The sequence below is a fragment of the Rhinolophus ferrumequinum genome, chromosome 8, assembly GCF_004115265.2.
Source record: "Rhinolophus ferrumequinum isolate MPI-CBG mRhiFer1 chromosome 8, mRhiFer1_v1.p, whole genome shotgun sequence".
NCBI lineage: Eukaryota > Metazoa > Chordata > Mammalia > Chiroptera > Rhinolophidae > Rhinolophus > Rhinolophus ferrumequinum.
This window is the reverse complement of record NC_046291.1, coordinates 19526447-19552340: the sequence shown is the minus strand read 5'-3', so window position 1 is coordinate 19552340 and position 25894 is coordinate 19526447. Positions and strand designations below refer to the sequence as shown.

Sequence of the window (25894 nt, the reverse complement as noted above, 5' to 3'; positions counted from 1 at the left end):
GCATTTGACATTTGTGTGGAATGAATATTTCCAGCTGGTGAAAAAACATGGTTTATTTCAAATTCAACGTAGGGACTTAAATAATAAAACTATATATTTTGTTTTTACTAAACAATCACTATTCATGTTGTTGGAAGAACTAGAACAGACCTGATTCCTAAAAATTTAAAACATGGCAACTTTAAAGGGATACTTTCTGCCCTTTGCCACACTTTCTCCATCCTTAAAATCACTGGCAGTCTAGGTCAGGTTTATCATATTTGTTTTCCAAAAGACATTCATACACTCAAAATGAACTCATGTATCATAGATGATCTATTTGTCTTTCTCAGTTGAGATTCTTTGATAAGTCAGTTCAGTGATACTCCTAGAGGCCAAGGCATTTTAGCAAGGTAGAAAAACAGACCAGTGTGATGTGTTTGTACATTAACTCAAAGGATTCTGAAAGTCCCCTGGACCTTGGTTGTCTTGAATTTGGTGACATGTGGTACTTTGGGGGAACCTGGGTATCAATTAATGATTAAAATTAAGCTTATGAATCCAATGCTTCATTAAAAGAGAACAAAACAAATGCTCCACTAACTTTACAATCCCCACCTTCTTAAACTAACTTGTCTAGGAAAAAATAGGAGAAGTGCTGGATCTTCTGCTCTACAAGCAAAACAGTGAATTTTACTTTCTGCCTTTGTAACTTGTCACATTTTGATAACTCTGCTGCTCTGGTTGTTACCATGGAAACAACTACCTCACAGCCAACAGTTTAAGCTATGGGCCTTACACTAATCACCACTGAGAAAGCCTCTGACTTTTCCTCTTAAAGATCTTTGCGCTTTCCTCACCTTCTTTTCTTCCTACTGCCTCTCTCCTCCCAGACCCTATCAGCCTTGGTTGTAAAGACTCAATCTATTGTTTCCATAGGAGTGAAAGTCGGGATCAAAGTTAAAAAAACATCATGGAACAAAGATTCAGTATGGAAGTTTCCTCCAATTGCTACTTATCTATCATTGAAAACAAAGTTACATTTTGATGTGAAAAAAAGATATCACACATCTTATTTTAGAAATTCTTTCTCTGCACCCCAAGCCATGTGAGAAAGTTTGTGTGTCATATTTCATGACAACAATTCAGAGATACTCACCTATTCAACTATGATCATCATATATTAGCTTTATATTTATCTTTCATGCTATTTGTATTTTGAAGTTTTTATTGAGTTTCTGCCTATTTGGATAGAATTAAATGAGGAGCTATGAACAAACCTATCTACTCCAAAGCTGATATTCACCACCCAAGTTCATGTAACCTACACAAAAAAATATTCACCCCAACGTATGTCAGTAGGGACAATGAATATACTTCACAAAATGGATATAAAATATCCAGAAAACTACAAAGGACTTAAAATAAAACTGACTTCATGAGTATACATGTGTTTTCCTTCCCTGACAATTGATAGCTGCATTATATATATATATATATAATTCTTTATTCATAACGTCGTTGAAAGATAATTCAACAAATCCAAAGACCAGGACTAAAGGTATTGATCACTGTAATTTTGAAATTTTTCAGATTCGTGATCAGATTCCTATTCCCAAGAGCTGGTGAAAGTTGGAGACTGATTATCACCTTTGATTGAAACACATTGAGTTAGGTGCTTCCAAAAATATTCACTACTTAACATTCTAGCATGAAACATCAGTGTTAAACTTTTGGATTTTATGCCATGAGGAGAACAGCTGTTATGCATAAAGAGTAAGAGCAAGGAGAGCATGTAAGTCATCCATAAATTATCCAGATTCACTGCCAACTTTGTTATAATAAACAAGACCAAACTTGCTGATGGAAGATGGCCCACAGCAATGCTGTGCTTTCTTGGATGCCATTAGTTCCTTCTCAAAGTGACAGATGTCAGGTGCCAGCTTTGCAATCTCAGTCACATGTCTCAAACCTCCAAACCTGCCAGAGCAATTCATAAATACCTGCTAACCTGTTGCTCAAGGAAAACCCCTCTGAAAACCCCTCTGGATAGTGGCTAAAATCTGTCCTGGACAAACTTTATGGCAGAAAATAGGGAGAAGAAAGAGATTCTGTAAGATTTTGCAGAAATGCGTTGCCATACGCAAGAGAAGCTTGTACCCAGGGATTGACATTAATGCTATCCGAAAAAAGAAATGATAAATAGTCATATATTTACTTGATAGCAATGTCTTCATTCAATTCAACAAGAATGTCAAGCATTAATTTGTAAGGAATAATAATAACACTTTCTCCCTCAATTTAAAAAATTCTCTTAACAATAGATATTTAAATTATTTTTTAGTAAGATATAAAGGATGTTGTGATCATTACTTGGAATGTTCCAAATTCTCACCAGTAGGATGGATAGTGTATATTAAGAAAGCACACAAAATAGTCTAAAGTGAAGCACCAAAGGACTAAAACTCCTTGCATCATTCTTGGTAACATCTCTGCAGTGCACAGATATTTCAGGTTACCTGTCTAAACTGAAAAACAACAACTCCAAACTTTTGTCTCCAACTCAATGAATGTAAGTACTGAAATCCCCATAAATGACTTGTATTAGACCAAATAGATGAAAGTAACCCATAAATCAAGAAAATAATGTGAAAAAGTACTCTTCCTGTGTTATAAAAAGCAGCTTTTGTAAAGCTTTAATATTTTAATTTTTAAAAGCAAGGAATGCAGAACAAAACCCAATGGAAAGGCATTTGAAATATATATTTTTAAAAACTGCAAGTTTAATTTCATCAGTAAACTTATTTGTCATTAATATTTATCCTAGTTTCTTCAGCAAGTTAAAGGAATTCATAGGAGTCATACCATAACAAGGTCAAAAATTAATGGTTTCATAGAGGAAAAACTGAGGGTTGCTAGATGGGAGGTGGGGTGGGGATAAGGGAGAAGGTGAGGGGATTAGAAAGCACAGTCGGTAACCACAAGATGGCCACAGGGTTACGAAAGTCAATTTGGGGAATGTAATCTATAATGTTGTAAAGATTTTGTAGGGTATCCAATGGACACTTGTCTCATTAGGGAGACCACCTCAGGGATGATGTAGATGCCTGATCACTGCACTGTACACCTGAAGCTGAAGCTGAACAATAATGAATGTCAACCACAAATATATATATATACAAGAAGCGGAGTACAGCATTAGGAATAGAGACAGTGGAAATGTAACGGCTGTGTGTGATGTCAGAGGGGTAGTGGGTGGGGGAGGGGTGTTGTCACTGTGTGAGGGATGTAAATGATAAATGTCTAACTATTACATTGTTTTGTGCACCTGGAACTAATTTTTAAATTTTTTTTTTAATTTTTTAAATTAATGGTTTCGTTGAAATAACAACTAACTTGTTTTTCTTGCCCAGTTGGAGAATAATTACAGAAGAAAAAAGTTGTTTTGGGGGTTTTGTTTGTGTTTTTTTTTACCTTGTTGATCCAATTTGTAATGAGAAGGAAGTAGCTTTAATGAGAATTAGATAGCTTTAGACTTTAACGGAATATAAAAAAATAGCATTAAAAAGTGATTTTGAATATCGTGTAACCTATGAGATTATCTCTCAACCTCTTCAAAAGTCCTTATGAGTCCATGCTACTAAAATAAGATTAGGAGAGGGAAGGTAGCTATGAAACGGAAAAGGATTGATTGGAAGTCAAGACACTTGAGTTCTAGCTCCAGTTCTACCATTAACTGGCTCCATAATTTTCAACAAGTCCCCTCTCACTTTGTGAGCTCAGCTTTTTCATCTTTCCAAGGGAGGAGGTTAGTTTAGAAGTGTGAGCAGTGAAGGGAGGCCGAGCAGGAGGCACTGGGACTATTCTATTCATTCCACACCTGCTTTCATTCATCTCACAAATAAACCATATTCCTTTGAATTTAGGATACCACTGATTTTTAAGATGTACCATTATTTTAAATGCAACCAAGAAAGAAAAATCACTGCCAAATACATTATGACACCCTATCAAATGCATCCCATTTCAGAGGCTTTAAAAGGTGAAGAAAAAAAGTCATTATCTTGCAACTGATAAAATATGTGTGATCGAATGCCTCCTCTGTTCTGGCAATGAAAGAGCTACCTTCTGGAAATGCAGTGCTGAGTGAAGTCTTGATCATAACACTCAGAAAGTGTAAGGGACTGGGCCCAAGTGAATATGAAACTGAAAGATTCGAAGCCTGATTCTCTGATTCCAAGTTGAGTGATCTTTTATCCTATGACTTTGACCCCCAGGATCAGGTGGCTACATTTTGAAAGTGGATGCTTGAAAAATGAAGACACAGAGCTACCAAACAGAAATTGATTCATCATTAAAAATGCCGTTCATGTATCCAGTTGAGAAATGGCTCTTCATCATGCTTTGATAATAATTGGTGACATACACAGACACACTTAGAAACTGTAATCTTCAAACACAAAATAATACACTGTGTGTATCTCATAAGTATATATTATATACATATATATGTGTATTATATATGTCATGTGCATGTGTATATATACACACATATTTACTGCATGTTTCTACCACAAATAATATTTTTAAAGTAGGTATTTATTTTGAAGTAGAAAATAACTTAGTTTTTATCACGGTTTTCTACTTCAAAATTTTCCTTTAATCTGTAAAGATTCACTTCTGAGTACCAAGCGCCTAAAAGAAAAATATAAAGTAGGAGTTTGCAATCAAAATTATGGTTCAGGGCATGGATTCAAGTTTCTAAATTGAAATTTAAAAACCATTGCACAAGGCTTGAATACAACAGGATTCAAACCAGTTGATGAGAAGTTTAACAAATTGTAACTGGAATATAAAAATGTATGTTTCAGCTGTGAAGATCAACCAGAATTCAAACAGAAAAGGTAAGAAGTTCAGGTTCGAACTTTAGGACAAACTGGGAGGCTGATGCTGAACTAATAAAAATATCAAGCAGTGATTTATACCTTGTAAGGAGACATAGTCAATTGCCTAGAAGCTCTGACAAAGTAAATCTGAAAAGTATAAGTGAATTAGCAGGTTACTCTAACCTCATTATTTCAGATTGTCAGCCAGGCCTTGCAATAGTTATTGTGCCCCAGTTTTGAAATGTTTTCACTTTCTTTCCAGCCATGAGTATAAGAATGGACTCATTACAGGATAAGCAGATAAAATAATTTCTATTCCAGTACAATCCAAAATTCACACAGTGCTCTTTCATAAATTCTCAAAAGAAGTAAGAGATTTTGGATGTGGGGATAATGATGAAGAATATGCTAAAGAGATAGTGCTTTACATCCTAGATCCTGTCTTCCATTGTGATATTATTAACCTAATCAGGACCATAACATGAAATTCTTAGTCTATAAATCACAAGTCAGTGTGAGATAGACGAGATGGTAATTGAAGGAGACAAGGTACACCGGGAAGAGAATTTGTTTCTTGAGAGCTGAAACAAGCCATCTGCCTATGTCTATGTCTGTCTGTCTATGTCTGTCTGTCTGTCTATGTCTATGTCTATCTGTCTATGTCTATTTCTCTGACTATATTTATGTCTATCTATGTATGTCTATGTATATGTCTATGTCTGTATATGTCTGTGTCTATTTCTATGACTATTTCTATGTCTGTCTATGTCTGTCTATGTCTATGTCTGTCTGTATGTCTATGACTATTTCTATGTCTGTCTATGTCTGTCTGTCTATGTCTATATCTGTCTATGTCTATGTCTATGTCTACGTCTAGATGTGTATCTACAATTGACCCTTGAACAATACTTGTTTGAACACCATGGGTCCACTAACATGCAAAATTTTTTCGATAAATATACAGTCAGCCCTCTGTTTCACATCCTAGGATTCAATCCATTGTAGATCAAAAACAGTAGTTTTGATCCATGGATAGGAATCTGATATGTGGAGGGCTGACTGTATGCATTCATATATGCCCTTTTCTATAAGGAACTTGAGCCTCTACGGATTTTGGTAACTGCTGGGATCCTGGAACCAATCCCCCGTGGATACCAAGGGATAACTGAAGTTTTGGGGGAGTCAAAAGTTATATACAGATTTTCAATTGCACAGGGGTTGGTGCCCCTAACCCATGCATTATACAGGGTAAACTCTATATCTATATTTATATCTGTATTGGGACTCATTTGGTTACCATACAACAATCTTTTTGCTTTAATAGTACTATTTTTATTATTTAAACTTCCTTTGATAGATCCTAACTACTATAGCTAACGTCGCGGGCAAAAATTACTCTTACGATCCTAAATCATACTTAAATTTTATTCAAAATTATTGAGAATATTTTATTATTATATATAAATTATTATTATTTATAAATTATTCAGAATATTTTATTCAGAAGCTCAAAAGCACTTGGAAAATAACTTCCATGTAATTTTTTGGGAAAGCAAAATACCATCTTATCAGTTGCCTTTATGATGCATAAAGTATTTTTCTAATTCACAAGATATGGCTCAGGCTTTCTGAGTTCAAATAGGCATGATGAAAATCATAGTAATTAATTATTATACAATTATAACTTTTTCATAATAAGAAGAGATTCTTAACATACCTCATGAAGCCGGAGGTCTTTCTCATAAACAAGCTTTTTTACAAATGCAGCTATAAATACAACCCAGGCAACCATGAGCACAATTGGAAGAGAATAAGAGACACTGGTTAGGAAGCTGTGAAAAAACAAAAACAAACAAACAAACAAATCCAGTGACCAAAGTGAATGTCATACTTGCAGACTGTAGTATATAAAGAACACATTCCTCTTTACACTGATATCATACTCCCAATTTGAAATTGAGAATAATCATATATATTGCTCCTTTATTTATGAAGTGTGAAGCTGACTTAACAGTAGACCCAGATTTTCTTGCTGTAATGCTGCAAGAATGAAAAACAGCTCTGGATTGTTAGATAAAATTGCCATATCAGTTAAAGTGTGTTTGAGTATGTCCTGTCCAGGAATATAATTATTACATAGATATAATTGCAAGGCTCAAAATCCTTCTGCCTACACTAAATTCTTATCTAACAAGGCAGATTTAGAATTAGATGATAATTGGTTTATCTAGGTAAAAGCTATATCTTCCCAAATTACTGTATTTATCTACTCTTTGGAAGCTCACAGTGATTATTAAACTAAATTTCCCCAAATAAAATCCAATAAAACTCGAAGCATTCATTTTAAAATGCAGCCAAAGAACTTATATTCCTCAAATAATGCTCCAGGAGATGTTTCATTAACAGTATAGAAATGTCTTTACTGGTAATATGCTAACTAGAGGTTCACCGGAAGACTTCATCAAGACCTGAATATATTCCTGCGTGGCCTCCTCATGATACCTGAACGTTCAAATGCAGTGTTTCTCAAAGTTGAGCGTGCATCTCAATATCACCTATGGGGCTTATTAAAACACAGATTTCGGAGCCCTACTCATAAGCTTCTGATTTATTATATCTGGGGTGGGGTCAGGAATTTGCATTTTAAACAATTCCCCAGACGATGCTGATTCTGCTGATTCTGCTGGACCACACTTTAAGAACTATGGTTTTCTACATTAGCCACCTTTCTATGGGCCAAGGTAAATGAATAGTTTTCAGTGAGATAAACTCTAAATTGATCCGCTTTGCATAGTAAGCTCCACTGAAGCTTTTACTTAGAGAAAGGTTCCCAAAGCCATTTCCTTTTTTCATGGTAAGGCTAAGGGATTACCTTTAAGTTCTCCATGAAAAATGCAAATATTAATGGAACATGACATCATCGTCATTCATTCTCACTTTAGCATCAGATGTGTATTACCATCAGAGATATGAGGGGTTTTTTTGTGGGGGAGGAGTGGAAGTTGGGGCCATATCCAATTTTTTTGGTCCCTGGGAAACTGTCTGGCATGGGTAGGCACTTAAAGAATATTTGCTTAATGAATTTTGTCTTGATTCAGGTCCAGCCTTGATGCTGTTTCTGGCTCTAGAATTAGGCAAAAGCCCTTCCTTATTCATTAATAACAAATCCCCTGTAATGTTTCTTCCAAGTGATTGTGTACTTTAGACTTGGTGTAGGATAAAGGAGAAAATTCTGGTCTTGTAATCAAAGGGCCAGTGTGGTACCAGCTGTACAACTTTGGACACATTATTTAACCTTTCTGAATGGAAGTTTTTGTCATCTGAAAAGTGTGGCTCATAATACCTGCTCCCATTTACCTTAGGAGGTTGTTGAGTGGAACAAATGAAACACTATATGTGAAAGCACTTACTATGCATCAAAGAGTTTATATGTATATGTAAGGCATTATGATTATACTCCTAAAAGGAATTCAGAGTACATTTATTTTTATTCTTAAAAGAAACATCCAGGTACCAAAATTTACAAGGGGAAAAAATGTGAGCAGGAAAATAGATGAGAATTTTCATTTAATTGAACCCTCAGGTTATTCGTGTTACTGCAAGCCATTGCAGTTCACACATGGTTCAGGCTGCAAAGTCCTAACAGTCCTCCCCAATAAGCAGCTCACCTTGACAACCCACTGAAGAGATCCTTGCCTGTCTGCCTGTATCATTGCTGCACAAAGGGTTACATAACCTCATCTCCTCTATAGCTCTTGAAGCAGCCAGGGGAGACAGAAGCATCAATAGAGAGAAAAAGAAAAAAAAAAGCATCCAGAAGCATCTGAATTTTATTTAAACTGCAATAACTGGACTGAATAACGAGTAGAATTCCTTTAAAGTAATATTCAGCCTCAAAATTTTGTGTAGGAGGATGAGCTTTAAAAAGTCCTCCAATCTTATTTATTTATTTATTTATGATTGATTGATTGATTATGGATTTTTACCATGGTCACAATGGAGGAGCCATTCAGTGCTACCTGACTGGCAGATTTATTGAACATTCAAATTCAATTGTCTAAAAGCATGACGTTTACATTTCTTGTTCATTTAGCAAAACCACTTTAGATAAAGAGTCCTAGCAAGGGGACTGATAGTACATAACACAGTTTTAGATAACACAATATTTATCTTAGAGATTGATCAATTATGTGTTCCATCAAATGTTTCCTTAAAATGCAGTCACAGATTTTTAATTAAATATGAGTCTTGTTTAGCTCCCTCATTTGACTAGAGAAAGGTAAGAACAGCAGAGAATGGATCACAATGAAATCATGCAATAATGCACTCAAGTCTGGAGATCAATTCTCCAAATTCTGGCACCAACGTCCTTGGAAAACTAAGCGTTATGACAAAGAGAACACAGGTCATTTGGTAAGAATATTCCCATCATTTTGGTAATGATGAGCCACTATGTTAGAGCAGGTTTCTGTACTGTGGACCTTTCCTGGAAACACACATTTGACAAAGGTTTCATGACCATGATCCTTTTCACTTGACACATGTGATTGAATGACAGAAATTGAGTTCTCGAAGAAATGGTTGATTATTAACCAGGGCTAGAAGTGCACAGACTTACTTGTCTTTCATGTAGCAGGGATAAGGAATTGCTTGGACTTGGACTGCTATTTCCTGGGAGTTCCTTCCAGTCTGCAATTCAATGATTGCCCTTTCAATATTATCCTGTAAGTAAACAAAAGCCCTGCCATAGATCTGGTTGTGTGATGGAGAATTATGTGGCCCCGGGGCCCAAATCTTGGTTCTTATGCTTCTTGTTGTCTGCGAGGTCTTGAGACTCATGCGGATGGTATATTTTATGACAGGAGGAAGAGAGACATCTTCAGGGTCATAGCCTCTGTGTTGGCTTCTGTTAGAAGGAAGCTTAAAAATAACACCTAAAAATAAATGGCAACAACAGCAGAAAGGTTATTTTCTAGAGGGTACATAAAGGTTATTGTTTAGAGGGTACATATAGGGGAAAGCCAAACAGACAATTGACTTAGTAGTGTGACAGTAAGTTTGGGCTCCTGATTTACAGAACAGATGGTTAACTAAAAGTGACAGACTCAGAGATTCAAAGCGGGAGCTTGAGGATATAATCACAAGCTAAGTGACGAGATTACATATATCACTCTAAGCTGCTTACTGAAATTAAACACACACACACACACACACACACACACACACACACACTTTGAAATGACTAATCTTGACTGTGAGGATGGATTCCGAGTTACCCTGTGACTATGTAATCCTTTTCAGTCTTAACTTTAACCATACCAACAAAATTACACATGAGTGGAAAGCTTCTGAGAGGGTATGGTTGGTTGACTACATGAAACATTCTTGTTTCTAAGGACATTGGAGGGGACAGTGACCCCCAGGCTACTTTTCTGAGTTCTGGATGAAAGAGGTGAGGGAAGAATTTGGCCAATTTTAGTACAAAGAGAAGCTCAAATTCTAGTAGCATAACACTTACTTCCAAAGAGTTCGTTGCTTTTGTAGAGTCTTTCAGCCTCTCTCTCCATTTCATCTACACTTTCCGCTGCCTGAATGCGGTCATATAATACACAGGAGGAAATATTTACTGTCAGGGAAGATAGTGTGTTGAGGTGATCAATGAGGTCAATGCTGTTCTCTAATTTCAGCCTCAGAATATCTAAGAAGCAAAGCAAAACAGACAAAACATAATGCATTATAATGTTATTTCTTGTAGTAATGAGACAAAATAGTTCAATTTTGGTTAAGTATACATTAAACTAGAAATAACAGAAAATTGAAGAATTTACTCTAAAAATATCCAGTTGTGCAAATATTCATTGAGGAGAATGTTGAGCTAGGTGCACGTACAGTAAACCCAAGTTCAAAAAATGATACAGGCTAATTTAAAAGTGTATTCTGCTACAATGTAATTAACCCATGACTACACATGAATAATTTTTAAAAATGTTTCTACATGCAGTTAGGAGGAAAACTATAAACTAGAGATGAAAGTTTCAAATAAACAGTAATGCCTGTTGGGTTCAGAGAATGTGAATGCAAGAATTTACACAAAGGAAAGTCTATGCAGAGTGTGTAGAACAAATACACTGTATCATTCAATAAGTTGTGCTACGGAATCATTTCTTAGAAGACGATGAGAATCTGTGCCACAAACTTACAATTTTCTAATGTTGTTTGATTTAAAATATTATGTGGATTATCTCTATTAATATCTGTATTAATCTTGATAAAACAATCAAGATTTTGTTTCAGATAATTACTCTAGAAGAAAGAGAATTTAATTGTTCTTCAATTTCATGATTCCTTATGAGGAAATCAACTGAGACAAAGGGTAAATATGAAATTGCAAGTTAATAAATCACTTGGCCAGTGAAATTTTCACTGACTCGGTCATGAATACTGAGAAAGCTACGACTGTCGTAAATCTCTTCTCACAAAACCCAAACAAGTCTCTTCCATTGTCCACTATAAGACTAAGTTTCTCACAACGGGCAAGTTCTTCAATGAATTTCTCATTAGAATTTAAAGTGAAATGTTTTGCTTGATGAAGATGTTGGTGGGGGAGGGGTAAAATTGTGGTTGAACAGTGGCCTCCAATGGCCATTGAAAATCAACTGTATACCAAGGATTCTTGGGAAGTGCTGGTAGATAGAGTCAAAGAAGAACTATAAGGGTCAGCACCTCCCAAATTCAAACTACATAACCTCTTAGACACTGAGTTACATATACAATTACACAAACATCATCTTGCTGCTATTTTCATTTTAGTCTTACATTAAATTCTAAAAACCCCTCCTACAGCCAAAGTTAGGAATGACAAAATTTATGTAAGAACTTTATACTATATCCCTGATATTTTGATCAAATTGTTCCTTACCCAAATATTACTTTTAGAGAATAAATCCATTAATATCTTTCTTTAATCAAACTGGGCTATTGTAAAGTACATACAGATATATACACTGTACAATACAAATGTAGGTCTAATTCCTCCCCACTGGTTTGCTACCTAAGGCGTGTCCCTGGAGCTCCAGGAGGAAGAGGGACATTTGCTCTACTGCTGCCAAATTCTGATGCTATCAATCCATTCCTCATACTCGTGGTTGCATAGCAACAGTGAGTCAGACAGACTGAATTAGATGTTTTGCATCCCTTAGGTTGAAGGTGGGGATGTGGCAGAGGGAATGCATAAGTTCAGCCGATTTGCTTTGATCCTCTTCTACCTGGTCCTTTTAAATAACTGTGAGAGGAGGATCCAACCTGACTACTGATTTAGGTTTATTTTCTTTTGAGTCTCTGCGTTGCTTTTGTTTTGCTTTTGACAACTCTATAACCTCTTCCAGTTACATTCTGGGTTAGTTAAAGTAATGCTGAGACCAGTAGAGATAAAATGTTAAATGTAGACAGAGATAAACCATTTCATCTTTCTTTGTCCTTAAGGACTCACTTTTCATCAAGCTAGCAAAAAAAAAAAAAGTGTCCTCTTACTTCTAGCAACCCACCAACCAACCTATGATTGTAGAAAAGCTGCATTTAAGCAGAATATAATACATTATAATTATTGAAACTAACCACAGACACTGGGCACCCAAATAATCATTACTACTTATAATTATCCAACTAACTGAGAAGAAGATAGATGGGTATAGCCACGATTTTAGTTTTCTTTGAAAAACTGGCTAGAAACCAAATATGGAAGAAAAGGAAAAGAAGTTCTCATATGGGACAATGTTTTTTTACATTTCTGACATGACTAGTGAATAAAAGTTTTGTGAATCTGGACTCACCGAGTTCATCTATCTGTTTCAATAGTTCAACAGCATCAAGTCCCACGGAGAATTTTATAAAAACTTGCACAAAGGGGTTCCTCAGAGTATTCTAACAAATAATAATAGGGAATCAGTTTTAAAACAAGAAGAAAACATGTTTAATAATCATCTCTCTAATATTGTCCACTGTAAAATAAAGTAACCACCACTAAGCATTATCAATGCATCATCTTGCAAAGGCTCACATACATATCCTTGAGAAAGAAAGAGAAAGTTGTTTTGTGGCTGCTAATGGCTTGAAAGGCTGGGCTTTTGCTTGTTTATAGACACAGATTGGTCTGCATGCTAAAATGGCCAGATATGTCCATAATAATCAACATTAGGAAATTATATTCAATTTAACAGTTCTTTTTTCCATAGGTATTGTAATATTTGTTTTTAACATATGGTACACACAATTTTGATGGTTCATGGTTGAATTTTGTTCAACTGAAACAAACAGAAACAACTTTCAAATATTGTGATGTCTACACGGAATTTGACAACACCACTCATTTGTATACCAGTTCTACTACTTTCTAGCTGGGAATCTTTTGGCAAGCACTCAGCCTTTTCCAGCTTCAGGTTATTTTTCTATAAAGTAGGGATGAATGATGCATCAGAATAGTCAGATGTAAATTATTATAATATTTTTTATATTGTAACAAATGCAATGATGTGAACATGAAAAAATAAACTGATGATTAAACTATATTACTCTATGTCAATGGAGAGACTGAAAAATTTTTTAAAAACCATAAATGCTGTAAAATATCAAGGCTTTTATAGCTATCTTCCAAATTAGGAGACATAACTTCTATCACTGTAGAAGTACTACTGGCTAATACTTACTGAGATCCTACTATGTGCTAGACATGGTCAAATAGAGTTTTCCTTGATTTTCTCAATTTTTAATAACACCTTGTGGTAAGTATTATTATCCTCAGTTAATAGATGACAAAGCTAGAACTAAAGAAACTGTCTAAAATCCTTTAAGGACATACAATGAGAGCCAAGGGGAAAGTTGAAGGGAGAGAATTCAACTTTTAATTAAAGAAATCTTTATTCATCTACATGCAAATTCATGGCCTGGTTTTGATGTGAACTAGGCTTAAGCTGGTTGTCCCTTTAGAGGGCAGTACAGTACTGCTTATTATTTTGTCCTTTTAAACAATATTTTCCATTTTGTTATCATGGAGATAAATAATTAAGAATAATATTATTAACAGAGCGTATGTATATGTAATAGAAGTCACTAAATTCATAACTGCTGAGGGGCCTAAGAGTAGTTGGTAGCATCAGACTGATGGCTATCACACATGATAAACAGAGTCCTTCAAAATCTATTTACCAGGCATTAACTTGTGCATCATGGAAAATCGTAATCAGAGTGTTATTACCAAGCAAAACAGTGTGTTAGTTGCAATTCAGAAATGATCCATCGAACTTTATTTCCATTCCCTAATCACTCATTATTTGTTTCATTTTCAGAAAATCCTGAATCTTGCGCAAGAATAGCAAATTATACTTTTCTACCAGTATGCACTGTATTTGAGTTGCATTGTCTGATCTTTAACTTAGAGTGTCATATAATCAATCCTCTCTATGAGATGCAATACTATTTTTAAATGCTTCCACACATACAATCCTCACAAGTCTGTGAAGTGGTTATCAAAATACCCATTTTAGATATTCATAAACTTCAGATCAAGCGTTTGAAGGCACTGGCCTAAGGGTTCACGATGGCAAAGCAAGGTCTTGCATTAAAAAGTGGGAAACTTCAAATTCTGTGCACATTTTCAGAAATAAGGTTTTGCTCAATAACTGAGAATAATGATTTATTTTGGTCTAGAACAGAATAAATATACTTTCATTAGGTGATGATCCACTTGAAGACATGTTCACAGAGTTTCTTTTTAGCAAATGACTGCACTTGGGAATTACTATGAATTGGCCATGTCCTTGGTTAATTATCACTCTAGTCAGCAAAACTTAATGAACTCATACATGTGGATTTTTTATCTGTTCACAGAAAAAAAACGTTTTAAGAAGAAAAAAGCAATCTTACACTTCAGAAAATGCGTATGCCAATGAAGTACTGTCTAAGTAGCCTTTGTTATCTGAGATTCACTAAAAATTTAAGGTCACTTAAAATGAACATGCTTATAATTAGAAACAAATTTAACAGTAATTGTGGGGAAGACATTGGATGAAAAGTTTATTTCATATTAATTAAAGGGATTACATATATATTTTAGCAATTTATTGTATTATTTACAATAAAAGTCAGGTTGTAATTGTAACTGTGTGCTAATTATTAGTCAAAGACTGAGTAAATCATGTTTCGAATATAATTTTTCTGACAAAGTTGTTTGATACAAATCCCTCACTCTATGTTTAACTTTTTGATTGTGATTATAAAGAAGGGCATTTTTTTCAAAAATATTCTAGAACTCCATCTATTTTCCAAGGGCCTCTCTCAATTTTCTGACAGGCAAGCTATTCTGTCTTGCAGTTCCTGTGTTATCATTTCTGCCAATTTTCTCTTCTCCAATTGATAACTGATCTAACTCTGCTGTTCGATCTTTCAATTACTAATAGCTCTATTTGTGATTGCAACATTTCCCCGTATTATTTGCTTCATTTTCAGAAAATTTTGCGTCTTTCACAAGAACAGCAAATTACACTTTCCATCTGGTATGCACTGTATTTGAGTTGCACTGTCAAATCTTTAACTTAAACTAGAGTGTCACAGGTTTCAATCAAAGATCTCCTCACATTTATCATTCTTCTCCAGGATATTAGTATTTTAGGAATTCTGCTTCTGTTAAATAGCAAAACATCATTTAAAGTAGAGAAATAAAAAAGCATACTGTAACTAGTTTTTCGAGAATTTCATTTTTGGCAAACACATTTACACCAGTAGCTACGTCTCAAGATCAACTGGCAAAATGGCTTATCTGTGAATTACAGACAGAGAAGTTGTGATACAGGAGGAGAGGATGATAATGAACATGAGTGACAGATTTGTTATCTTGTCTCAGGCTCAATCTCTGGAGGACAGGCGATTTTAATCTGTTGAATATGGATTCTGTTTCTACCTGTCCATTCCCATAATGATAGCAATTATAACTTCAAAGATTTATAATTCATACAAAGGTGAATGACAGAACCATCTCCTCCTACCTGGAGCATTGGTATCGTCTGGTTTAACAGGTGAAAAGAATTCATGAAAAGTGGTGACTTATCCATCCACTCTTGAGATTTTTCTCTTAATTCCGCCAGTTGCCTCAGAGTTACGTTAGACTTAAAGACAAAAAACAAAAACATTTGGTTTATTAGTATTTTTCCTGTATTTCAAAAAGGTATCTTAAGGATGCTTTGTTGTATCACTTTAAGAAACACTTCTAAAAGGTAAAAAAAATATTGTGAGAAATTCACCACATGGTTAAAACTTTTTAAATGAAAGCTTTTATAGGGTCAAGATCATTGATAAAAAAATCTGGAAATTGTACGGTTTGCTTCATCTGCAGAGTGAAATTACAGCCAAAATGAAAGCATGCCTTCTGGAGTTCTCACAAATTATTCATTTTACCAAAAATAAGCATAACTTTACTGCTAAAGAAACATCCTAGTTCAAAGATATAAGGGGGGGGGTACTCTCATATATTGCTGGTGGAGACAGCTGTGTTACAGCCTTTTTTGAAAAGCTATCTGACAACAGTCATTAAAATAATGTGCAATATCCTTCAATCCCTCAATCTTGAGGGTTCATCCTACTGAAATAAATATAGCATTGTGTAAAGTCATATGCATAAGAGTATTTGCTGCCACATTGTTTACATTAGCAAAACCAAAAGCAAACACTGGAGAAAAAAAGAAATGCCCAACAATTGAAGATTGGCTGAGTAAATTCTATGGTATGGAAAATTTTTCAATCTTCAAAAAAGAATGACTTAGACTATACTTATTGAGTTGGAAGAATTTCCACAAGGCATGGTTGTGTAAGCAAAGCAAAAAAAAAAAAGTATTATAATACAACTTAATTTTAATAATGCAAACAATCTCTGCATATAAATATATATATATTTAATAATTTATAAAGAATGAGAAGAATGTGCATAAATTATAGAAGGCACTTCCTTGAATGCTAACATTCATTAGTTTACAGGGAAGAAAGAGTAGAATCAAAAGGGAACAAAAATAGATGAGAGTTAGGAAAAAGGAAAGAAAAAAAAAGACTGCACTTAGAAAATAAGCATGTAGTGACTTAATTTTTGCAAAATTATGTAGAAGTGTGTAGTCAATAAGGCAAATAAGGTATTAAAACACAAACAATAAAACAAAGAACATTCTAGAAATCGGTGATGACCTCATGTCTATTTTTATGAAGACTTAAAATAATGTTATATGCGCACAAACTATAGTTTAATGACCAAGTAATGGTAAAGCGAATATTTTTTTCACTTTAATTCTATCATTTTTAAAGTATTAAATTTATCATTCAAATCATGAAAGCCAATTTTAAAAGTGAGAAGGATTCTCTCATAGGGAATATAGTCAATAATATTGTAATAACTATGGATAGTGTCAGGTGGGTACCAAACTAATCTGGAGTATCACTTCATAAATTATATAAATGTCTAACCACTACACTGTACACCTGAAACTAATATAAAATAATACTGAATGTCAACTGTAGTTGAAAAAAAAATTTACCATGTACCTGAATTTAATCAGGAGAAAATATCAGACAAACCCAAATTAAGACATATTTTATGCAACAATGGTACTGTTCTCTTCAAAAATAGCAATGTCATGAAAGACAAGAGAGGCTGAAGGACTTAAAGGAGACCAAAGAGAAATTACAACTAAAAGAAATCCATGGCCAGGGATTGGATTCTGGATCAGGGGAAAATCGCTGTAATTTAGGACATCATTGGGATGACTGGTGAAATCTGAATATAGAGTGGTATTAGATAACAGAATTCTATCCATGTAAGATTTCCTGAATTTGATCATTGTACAGTGGTTATGTAAGACAATGTTCTTGTCTTGAGGAGACAAACACTAAAGTATTTAGAGGTAATGGGAGTATAATGTTTACAATGTACTCTCAAATGGTTCAGGAGAAAACCCTTATGTTTTATATACTGATAGCTATATATAGTGGCAAATCTGGCTGAAATATTTATGGGAATTCTTTATATTATTTTCACAACTTTTCTATAAGTTTAGAAGTATTTCAAAATAAAAGTATAGTAAAACAAAAAAAAGTGAGAAGGAAATGCTATTATGTTTAATGACGTAGATGATTAGTTACTCTTAATAATGCTGTCGTTCTTAATGTCTATCTTTTATATAAGATGTTAAATCATAAAAGCAAATATAAAGTCAAAAATCTATAATTTAGGCATTGTTTTTGATAAATTAGTTACGCAATGCTCCAATATTATTTTTTTCTAATGCCATTATTTTTACATACTTTGAAAGTTAGACAAGAGTTATACAAAAACTTTTGGAGATAAATTGAAGAGTCTGAGGTCTTGCTTTAACTAACCTCATCTTTAAGCATCAATATGGTTCATTTCTCTTCAAAGGGCTACCTCCCAATCTAAGTTGCTTAAACATATGCAGGGCAAGAGTGGAGAATTATTCACAGTTTCAGAAAGCCAAAGGTAATAGTAGGTAAGATATAAAGAAATCTGGGTCAGCTAGAGTAAATTAGGAAGTTACTTTAAACATCATCTTAATATGCAAGATAGAAACTTTGAATTTTAATAGTCAAACCTTTTCCATTATTGCCTTGGTGACTGGGGTATATGGTGCGTACAAAATCTTTCCCAGCAGCATAGGTTTCAAGAAAGCCCAAATCACAGGTCCAGCAGGCATGTTAATGATGTCTTTATAAAGGGAGAAGCAAAATGGTGCTGGAAGGAAAGCGTCATAAAATATTTTAGTATATGTATTTCGAATCTATTTCCTGACGGTAAATTGACACAGGTTATTATTATTACACCCCAAAGTACATTCCTTAGTGCTATTAACAGATGTGAAGTATTTGATATCAAAGTTAAAAAACATAGTAACAAATCTTTTTAAGGCGTACAACTTAACCCAATGAACAGCTCATAAGAAGTGATGGTGTTTTGCCAAGAGGACTTAGAAAGATTGAAAATCACATTTCGAAATTGCTTCCAACAGATCTACCTCAGTAGCACTTAATTAAAAAACAACAACAAAAAAAAACTATGCTACTAGGAAAGGACCAGATACCTCACAGCTGTTCAATAAATGTTTGTTGAATGAATAAAAAGATGAATAAACGAGTCAATCCTATTGCTATACTAAACATCTGTATATTATTTGGAAGAGCTCAGCTAGTTGTGTTTTGCATCTCAAAGTTTATAGATCAAATAAACGGCTTTGATGTGCCACTAAACATTTGTAGTTCTGCTGCATTCATGAAACTTGTATGTTGATACAAATTTCTAATTCTAGAAAGTTAAGAAAAAATATTGACCTGAGCAGATTTAAGGTATGTTTTTCGTATTACCTATTGGCAAAGAAAGTGTAGTTACGATGGACAAATTCTTAGTGTTGTGGCTAAAGGGCTAGACTTGGCAACATACTGCGTGGGTTCAAAGCATGGCTCTGGTATTTTCAAGCTGGGTGACTGTGGTCAGCCTTCTCAGCCTCTTTGTGCCTCCTTTCCCTTCACTAAGATGGAGATATAGTCATGCACAGAGGGTTGTGTGAAGAGTGAATGAGTTAGTATACATACCATGTGTGTGGTAGTGCTCTATAATTGTTTTCTATTTTTATACTTGGAGAAGATTAATTCTTCATATATTATAAAATGCTAAGACAGAGTAGACAACATTAGGATGTGACATTACCATGCTGACTTTTGAGGTATACTCACTGGTATGTGTGGGAATTCCATATTTTGCAGCAATTTGCTCTTTACTTAATTTGTAAGTCAAAAAATCCTTGGTGTGATTGCCTTTTTGCCTCTGGGAAGAGGGCAGCAAGGCAGTTAAGTATTCCGTGGTAATTCCTTGGGAACACAATGCTTGGGAGATGGTACTAAATGATCCTTGGGGTGTGTTCATCCGGTTGCTTCTATACATTGTCTGCGAGATAAAAAGCCACGATGTATGAACATTATATGAGTTATAAACGTTACTGAAAACAGCACAGAAAGAAAACCTGATAATGCTTAGAGAACCCTTATAGTTTCCATAATTCTTTAAAACACGTATACGAAATGTAAATGCAGAATATTAAACTTTACCGATTTAAGTGGCCAAAAATGTTGCCAGAAGAGAAGAGTTTTCCTATAGGAGATTTTTTTCAACGTACTTCATTTATAACATATTATAACTAATCTCAATTAAATTTTGTCAAGTTAATATGACAAAAGGAATTTTCCGACAAGAGCATCATTGGGTGATTTTTCTACCTGCGTTAATGAAACACTTCTGGGCAGATGCATTTGTTTCAGGGACCTCATTTTGTCAAGAAGCGGACGTGCGCCAGAAGCCATCTGATTGAGCATCGCTTTAAGCCTTAGGAAGAGTTCTACCATCTTTTCTACTGGCTTTTGATCTTCCCTGGGGAAAAACACCTAACAGAAACAGAATAAAAAAACAAATGATTTGTGTAAAGAAACTGGAATGCTCACACATTGTTGGTGACAATATAAAAAAAGACAACTATTTTGGAAAACATTCTGGAAGTTTATTAAAAGTGTCAACATAAATACACCATACAACTCCGCTATTCCATTCCTAGGTATTTACTTGAGAGAAACGAAAACATGTCCATACAAAGCTTTGTATGGGAATGTCCATAGCACCATTATTCGCAATAGCCAACAAGTAAAAACAATCCAAGTGAACTGATAAACAGAAGAGATATCCTTAAACTAGAATATTATTTGCCAATAAAAAAAATGAAATACTGACACACATTTCAACAAGTATGAAACTCAAAAACATTATATTAAGTGAAAAAAGCCAGACACAAAGACCAGGTATTGCATGATTCAAGTTGTATAAAAGGTCTAAAGAAGGCAAATCTATAGAGACAGAAAACAGATTAGAGGTTGCCAAGGCTAGAGGTCAGAATGAGAAGTGATTGTAAATGGACATAGGCTTCTTTTGGGGTTGACGGAAACATTTCAGCATTAGATCATGGTAATAGTTGCACAATTCTAGATATTTACTGAAAAAGAGTCATTTAACTGCACACTTAAACTGAATGCATTTTATGGTATATAAATTATACCTCAATAAAGTTGCCAAAAATAAATTATTTTAAAAGTCAGAAAGGCAGATATCAATTACATAATTCTTCATGTATACTATTGCTCAAAAACCATATAACGTGTTCCTTAAAAGCCAAAAGGCTCTGTCAAAAAGCTCACATAATTTATCAAGCTTAATCATAATTTCATAATGCTTTGTTGCTACAGGAAAAAAAATAACATTGAAAATAGTTTAAAACTTTAAAGTAATTTTATCATCTCATTCATTTATTTACTCAATAAATATTAATTAAATGCCCACTGTACTCCCGGCACTGGGTGAGGTGATAGGCATACAGTGGTGCTCAAATCAGAATCCTCCTTCCACTAAAGGAACTTTGGTCTAATAGGAATAACGGATCTCAAACAAGTCAACAAACAAAAGGCTATGTGATATGAGGAGGTAAGGAAAGTTTAGCTAAGAAATCAAAAGAGGTCTTTCCAAGATGGAACCCCAAAAGAGAGAAAGCACAAACCATAGCCAGTATAAGGAGAGGAAGGCTATAGGCAGAAGGGGAAACGTGTGAGGTTCATTAGGAAGAAAAGCTCTTGGCGTGTCCAATGAAGAAATAAATCACTGTTATAAGCACAAGATTCAGTTGGAAAGATGTCATGAAGACATAGCTGCCTCAACAGCACAGCTACTAATTGCAATCAGATTTTTCTAAATTAGAATCAACATTCTAATTTTTCTTTCAATTTCTTCCAAAATTCTAGGTATTACCACATTGATGTGAAATAAATTGACTAATGATGAGAAAATCTTCATTATCTTTGTATGCAACACCTAAAAGAACTAGGTACAGTCTTCGGCTTGTCAAATGAACGTTTAATTACTAGACTCAACAAGAAATATTTGATTTGATATCTGCTCGGCTGAGGCATTATGAAATAAGAATTAAAATTTTAGATGAACAAAATTAATAATATCACTTCAAATGTGTTTCAGGTTATAGTTTATATGAAATAAATGTTTGTTTAGATCAGAGGTATTTTCTGAGTTCCTCTATGAGCCAAGCACCATTCTTGGTATTTGAGGTGTTTCGGTGAACAAAGAGGAACTATAGAGCTTATATCCTAATGGTGTGTGTACAGAAAACAAATAATAAAAATGAATATTAAAGAAAATAGATAGTATTATTCTGGAAGGGCAATAGATAACAAATAGAGCAAGGGAAGGAGGTTGGAGAGTACCATAAGTGAGGTTGGTTGCATTTTAAATAGGGTGGTCAGAGTTGGCCTTACTGAAGTCAGTGTTGAGTAAAGACAAATAACCTTGCAAATCATGTGAAGGGTGCCTCACTTATGCTACACGGCAGCCCTGGACCCAGGACGTAGTCAAATAAACAGAATTTTAGATAGGGAGGGGTCGTGAAGATGATGGAGTCTTTATAGAATCTGGGGCCTTACTTGAATAAAATGGAGAGCCACTAGAAGGTGTTAAGCAGAGCAGTGATATAATGTGACTCAGTTTTCAAAGGATCACTCTGGCTGCTTAGGGGTGGTGAGCGGGGAGGGGATAAGTGTGGAGGCAGGGAGGCCAGTTGTAAAGGTCATTACAGAAATAGAGGTGTGAGATAATGAGGACTCAGAAACGGAATTTTTATAAGTAGTCCTAAAACATTCCATTCCCTTTGCTATGTTTCAACAATATAAGTCAGCCATGTTGCTTTTGGTTTTTCTCACCAAAAAAGAAAGACTTTTTTTTTTTCAGCTTTTTCAATAATATGTAAATATTTTTGACCTACTATAGATATGGATAAACATAGTGCTTTGTTTTCCTATGTTTATATTTTTCTTTCAATTTTTTATCAAATAAGTACTTATAAACATCTACTTATTGCAAGATGGAGTCATTGCTGACTTTACCAAGCCCTATAATGACCATTTGTTTTGTTCTGCTGGATAACTAATGGCAGCCTCCATCTAAATCAATGAAGGAAACACAAAATTTTTTTAGAAACACACAAAAACCCTCATTCTTTTACTCAAAAAATAAATAAATAAATACATAACCTTTGTTCTTATCTTTATTTTTATCCTACCAAATTAATGCTTGTTTACTGTAAAACAAAGTATCATAACATTTGTGCTTCACACTTTAATATAGTATCTATTGAATTTAATTTCCTGGTCTTGGACATACAAACTGAGAGTTAGGGAGGCAATAATGTTAATTTCCTCATCTATAAATGTGCAAATTGGCACCATCTGATCTCTAAGGTCCCATTTAACTCTAAAATAAAACTATAATTCCGAAAGCTATATAAATAGATCTCACTCCTTATAGTATCAGAGAGCATACACGTGTAACCAAATATTTTTATACTAAACCATGACTGTAAAACTATTTCATCAACAGCAACTTGCCTTGTACGTGAAGTTGTAAATGTCTAAGTAATGCAGAAGAGTGAGTCCAATGAGGTAAGACCGACGGGATCTCTCTGGAAGAGGCAGGCTGCAGAGTTCCTTCACTGCATCTTCCAATTTGGGATTGGTCAGATTAGCATCACAAGCGTGCAACCAGAACACGTGAGAAATAATCTACAAGTTGAAGGAAGAAAAATATTTTAGCTATGAATCCTTTGAGAGCCATCTGTCCCTCTTGAGAGGTTTTTCTAATACTCTTAGACTGCATTTAAGAATATGACATTATCCTCAAAAGGAAATACTTTATTTAAAGCACTAATTACTATCAATTAAACTATAGAGAACCCATAGTTCACTGGAAAGCTTACGAAATAAGATGGGAAAAGAGACAGAGAGGGGTTGACAATGATTACCAGGTTTCTAGTTTGAATGACTGGGTGAATGATGGTACCAAGAAAGGTAATTTGTGTGGAGTAATTTGGTAGAAAATACTACTACAAGACTCGTGCTGGCTTTAAACTTTAACCTTAGTTTATTAGAATTGCATTTAATTTTTATAATTGCTTGAAGTTATAATCTTGTACAATGAAACTCTTGAATCCAAAGATGAAAGGCAAAGGAAAAAGGCCCAGAATCACACATAATATGAATAACCATCCTGCACAGTAATGCTTGTGCAAAAAAATGAGGTGTGATTGTGGAAAAAAGATGTCATCTCCAGTGCCACTGAGTTGAAATAAAGAGAAAAGTTTCAGAAAGTCAAGATTATAGAAACTTGTCTCTTTCCTTTTGAAGATAATAAGAATGTATGTTCTCCATTTACATGTTTTAATTTATTAAAATGCATCTGCTCCTCAGAAGCCAAAAAGATGATTGCTAAAATTAGATCTGAGGATCTAATGAGCAAAAGGTGAGATCAAAGGGAAAAGGCGAATGAATATATTTGCTGGGATAAGAGGAAAAAGGTGAAGGCAAAGCAATTTTAATTTTTATATGGGAGAACCAATTAACATGACACAAGTAAAAATATTTTCCAAAGGCAGCCTTAAAGGTTTAAAAAAAAATTATCCAACATTGGAGAATGTACTTAGAAATGACACACGCTCGTTTTAAATGAAGGAAGCCTTAAGCTTTGCATCTATTTTGGAAAATTTCTATGACACTTCCAGACAATGGACTTGGACAGTGGATAAAAGATAAGACATTTCAAGTGGAAAACCCTGTTATCATTCTGTGAGGAAATGACATTATTCATTTTCACACCAACACATGTTCACTACATCCACAAACTTACCCAGAGTTCCCTTGACCATATACATTTTACATACTGTGTCTTGTCTTGGGACTTTTAAAAAGCAAAAATGAATATTCCTTTTTTATTTTTGTTTCAACAAATTGTAAATAGTCTGGGTCTTTTTCCCAATTAGATTATTGAAATTTTATTTTGATATCATCATAATAGAATGTGCAAATTTACCTCAGACAATGTGACTGTGATAATGAATACAAAGAACTCATGGCACGACACATTTAAGAAAACCACCTGGGGGTAAAGAAAAGGAGAGGACAAAGGAAGCAAGAAGAAGGAGAATGAAGGCTAGAGGGAAAGGAACAGTGATAATATTCTTCAGGATTTTTCTTTTCTGTTCACTTAAGAATTAGGCCTCTAATGTTATCACTTTCATGAAAAATTCACCTACTGCATTCAACTACTCAGTATTTTACTGATAAGTGCTCAACAATTACTAAATGTTATTTAGACTAAAAAAAAAAAAAAGAAAAAATGGATGTAAATACAAATCCATTCCACCTCACCTCAGCTCTCTTATCTGGGATAGGAATGGCCAGCAAATTATCGATACTCCTATTGGACATTCCTGTCATTCTCCTCAGTTCTTCCTTCAGCTCTTCAACATTTTTAAACATTTCTATTAATTGACCTGCGAGAAACAAACAAACAAACAAAACCAAAACACATGTTGGTTGCAATGTGACTTGTTTTAGTTGTACTAACACAGAGAAAGCTTTTTGACTAAAACATATATTCAACATATATGCCTTGTGTCAGGAACAGAAATCTCCCAGTTCTGGAAAACTTTGCACCTTTAGGATGTATTTCTATCTGAATTAGACTTGTTCCTATCAATGATATCATTAAGCCAAGGTAACAGATGGATCTGTTTTATAAACTTTCCTTAGATGTCTACAATTCAAGTTTCATTCAAGGAAAATATGGTTCCTCATAGATTCAGACCACATACTGTACTAAATATACCTCTCTCCATTTGATTTAAAACATCACACAAATTCAGAATGCTTTTTAACCTCGGATTATATAATATTGTCAACTTAGGGCAGGTTAACTAACTCCGCAACATAATGCTGCAGGACATTTTTCCTTAACTTTGCCCAGCACTCTACAGTTTATAAAGGGTTTTCATAATCATTACTTCACTTTTAAATAGAATGCGTTTAACTTCAAACTCTTTAAGGACAGT

The 25894-nt window shown here is 34.4% G+C and overlaps 1 protein-coding gene across 1 annotated transcript in view; it reads right to left on the bottom strand.

Moving 5' to 3' along the window:
* Window positions 1-25894, bottom strand: part of ABCA12 (ATP binding cassette subfamily A member 12) — a 163010-nt gene that overhangs the window by 46654 nt on the left and 90462 nt on the right. The window contains exons 14-23 of the mRNA XM_033111395.1: window positions 25212-25336; window positions 23397-23570; window positions 20181-20345; window positions 19641-19851; window positions 18506-18645; window positions 15902-16021; window positions 12695-12785; window positions 10384-10563; window positions 9484-9799; window positions 6583-6697 (exon numbers count right to left, since the gene is read on the bottom strand). Coding sequence (XP_032967286.1) covers window positions 6583-6697; window positions 9484-9799; window positions 10384-10563; window positions 12695-12785; window positions 15902-16021; window positions 18506-18645; window positions 19641-19851; window positions 20181-20345; window positions 23397-23570; window positions 25212-25336 — 1637 coding nt within the window. The remainder of the gene's footprint in view (window positions 1-6582; window positions 6698-9483; window positions 9800-10383; window positions 10564-12694; window positions 12786-15901; window positions 16022-18505; window positions 18646-19640; window positions 19852-20180; window positions 20346-23396; window positions 23571-25211; window positions 25337-25894) is intronic.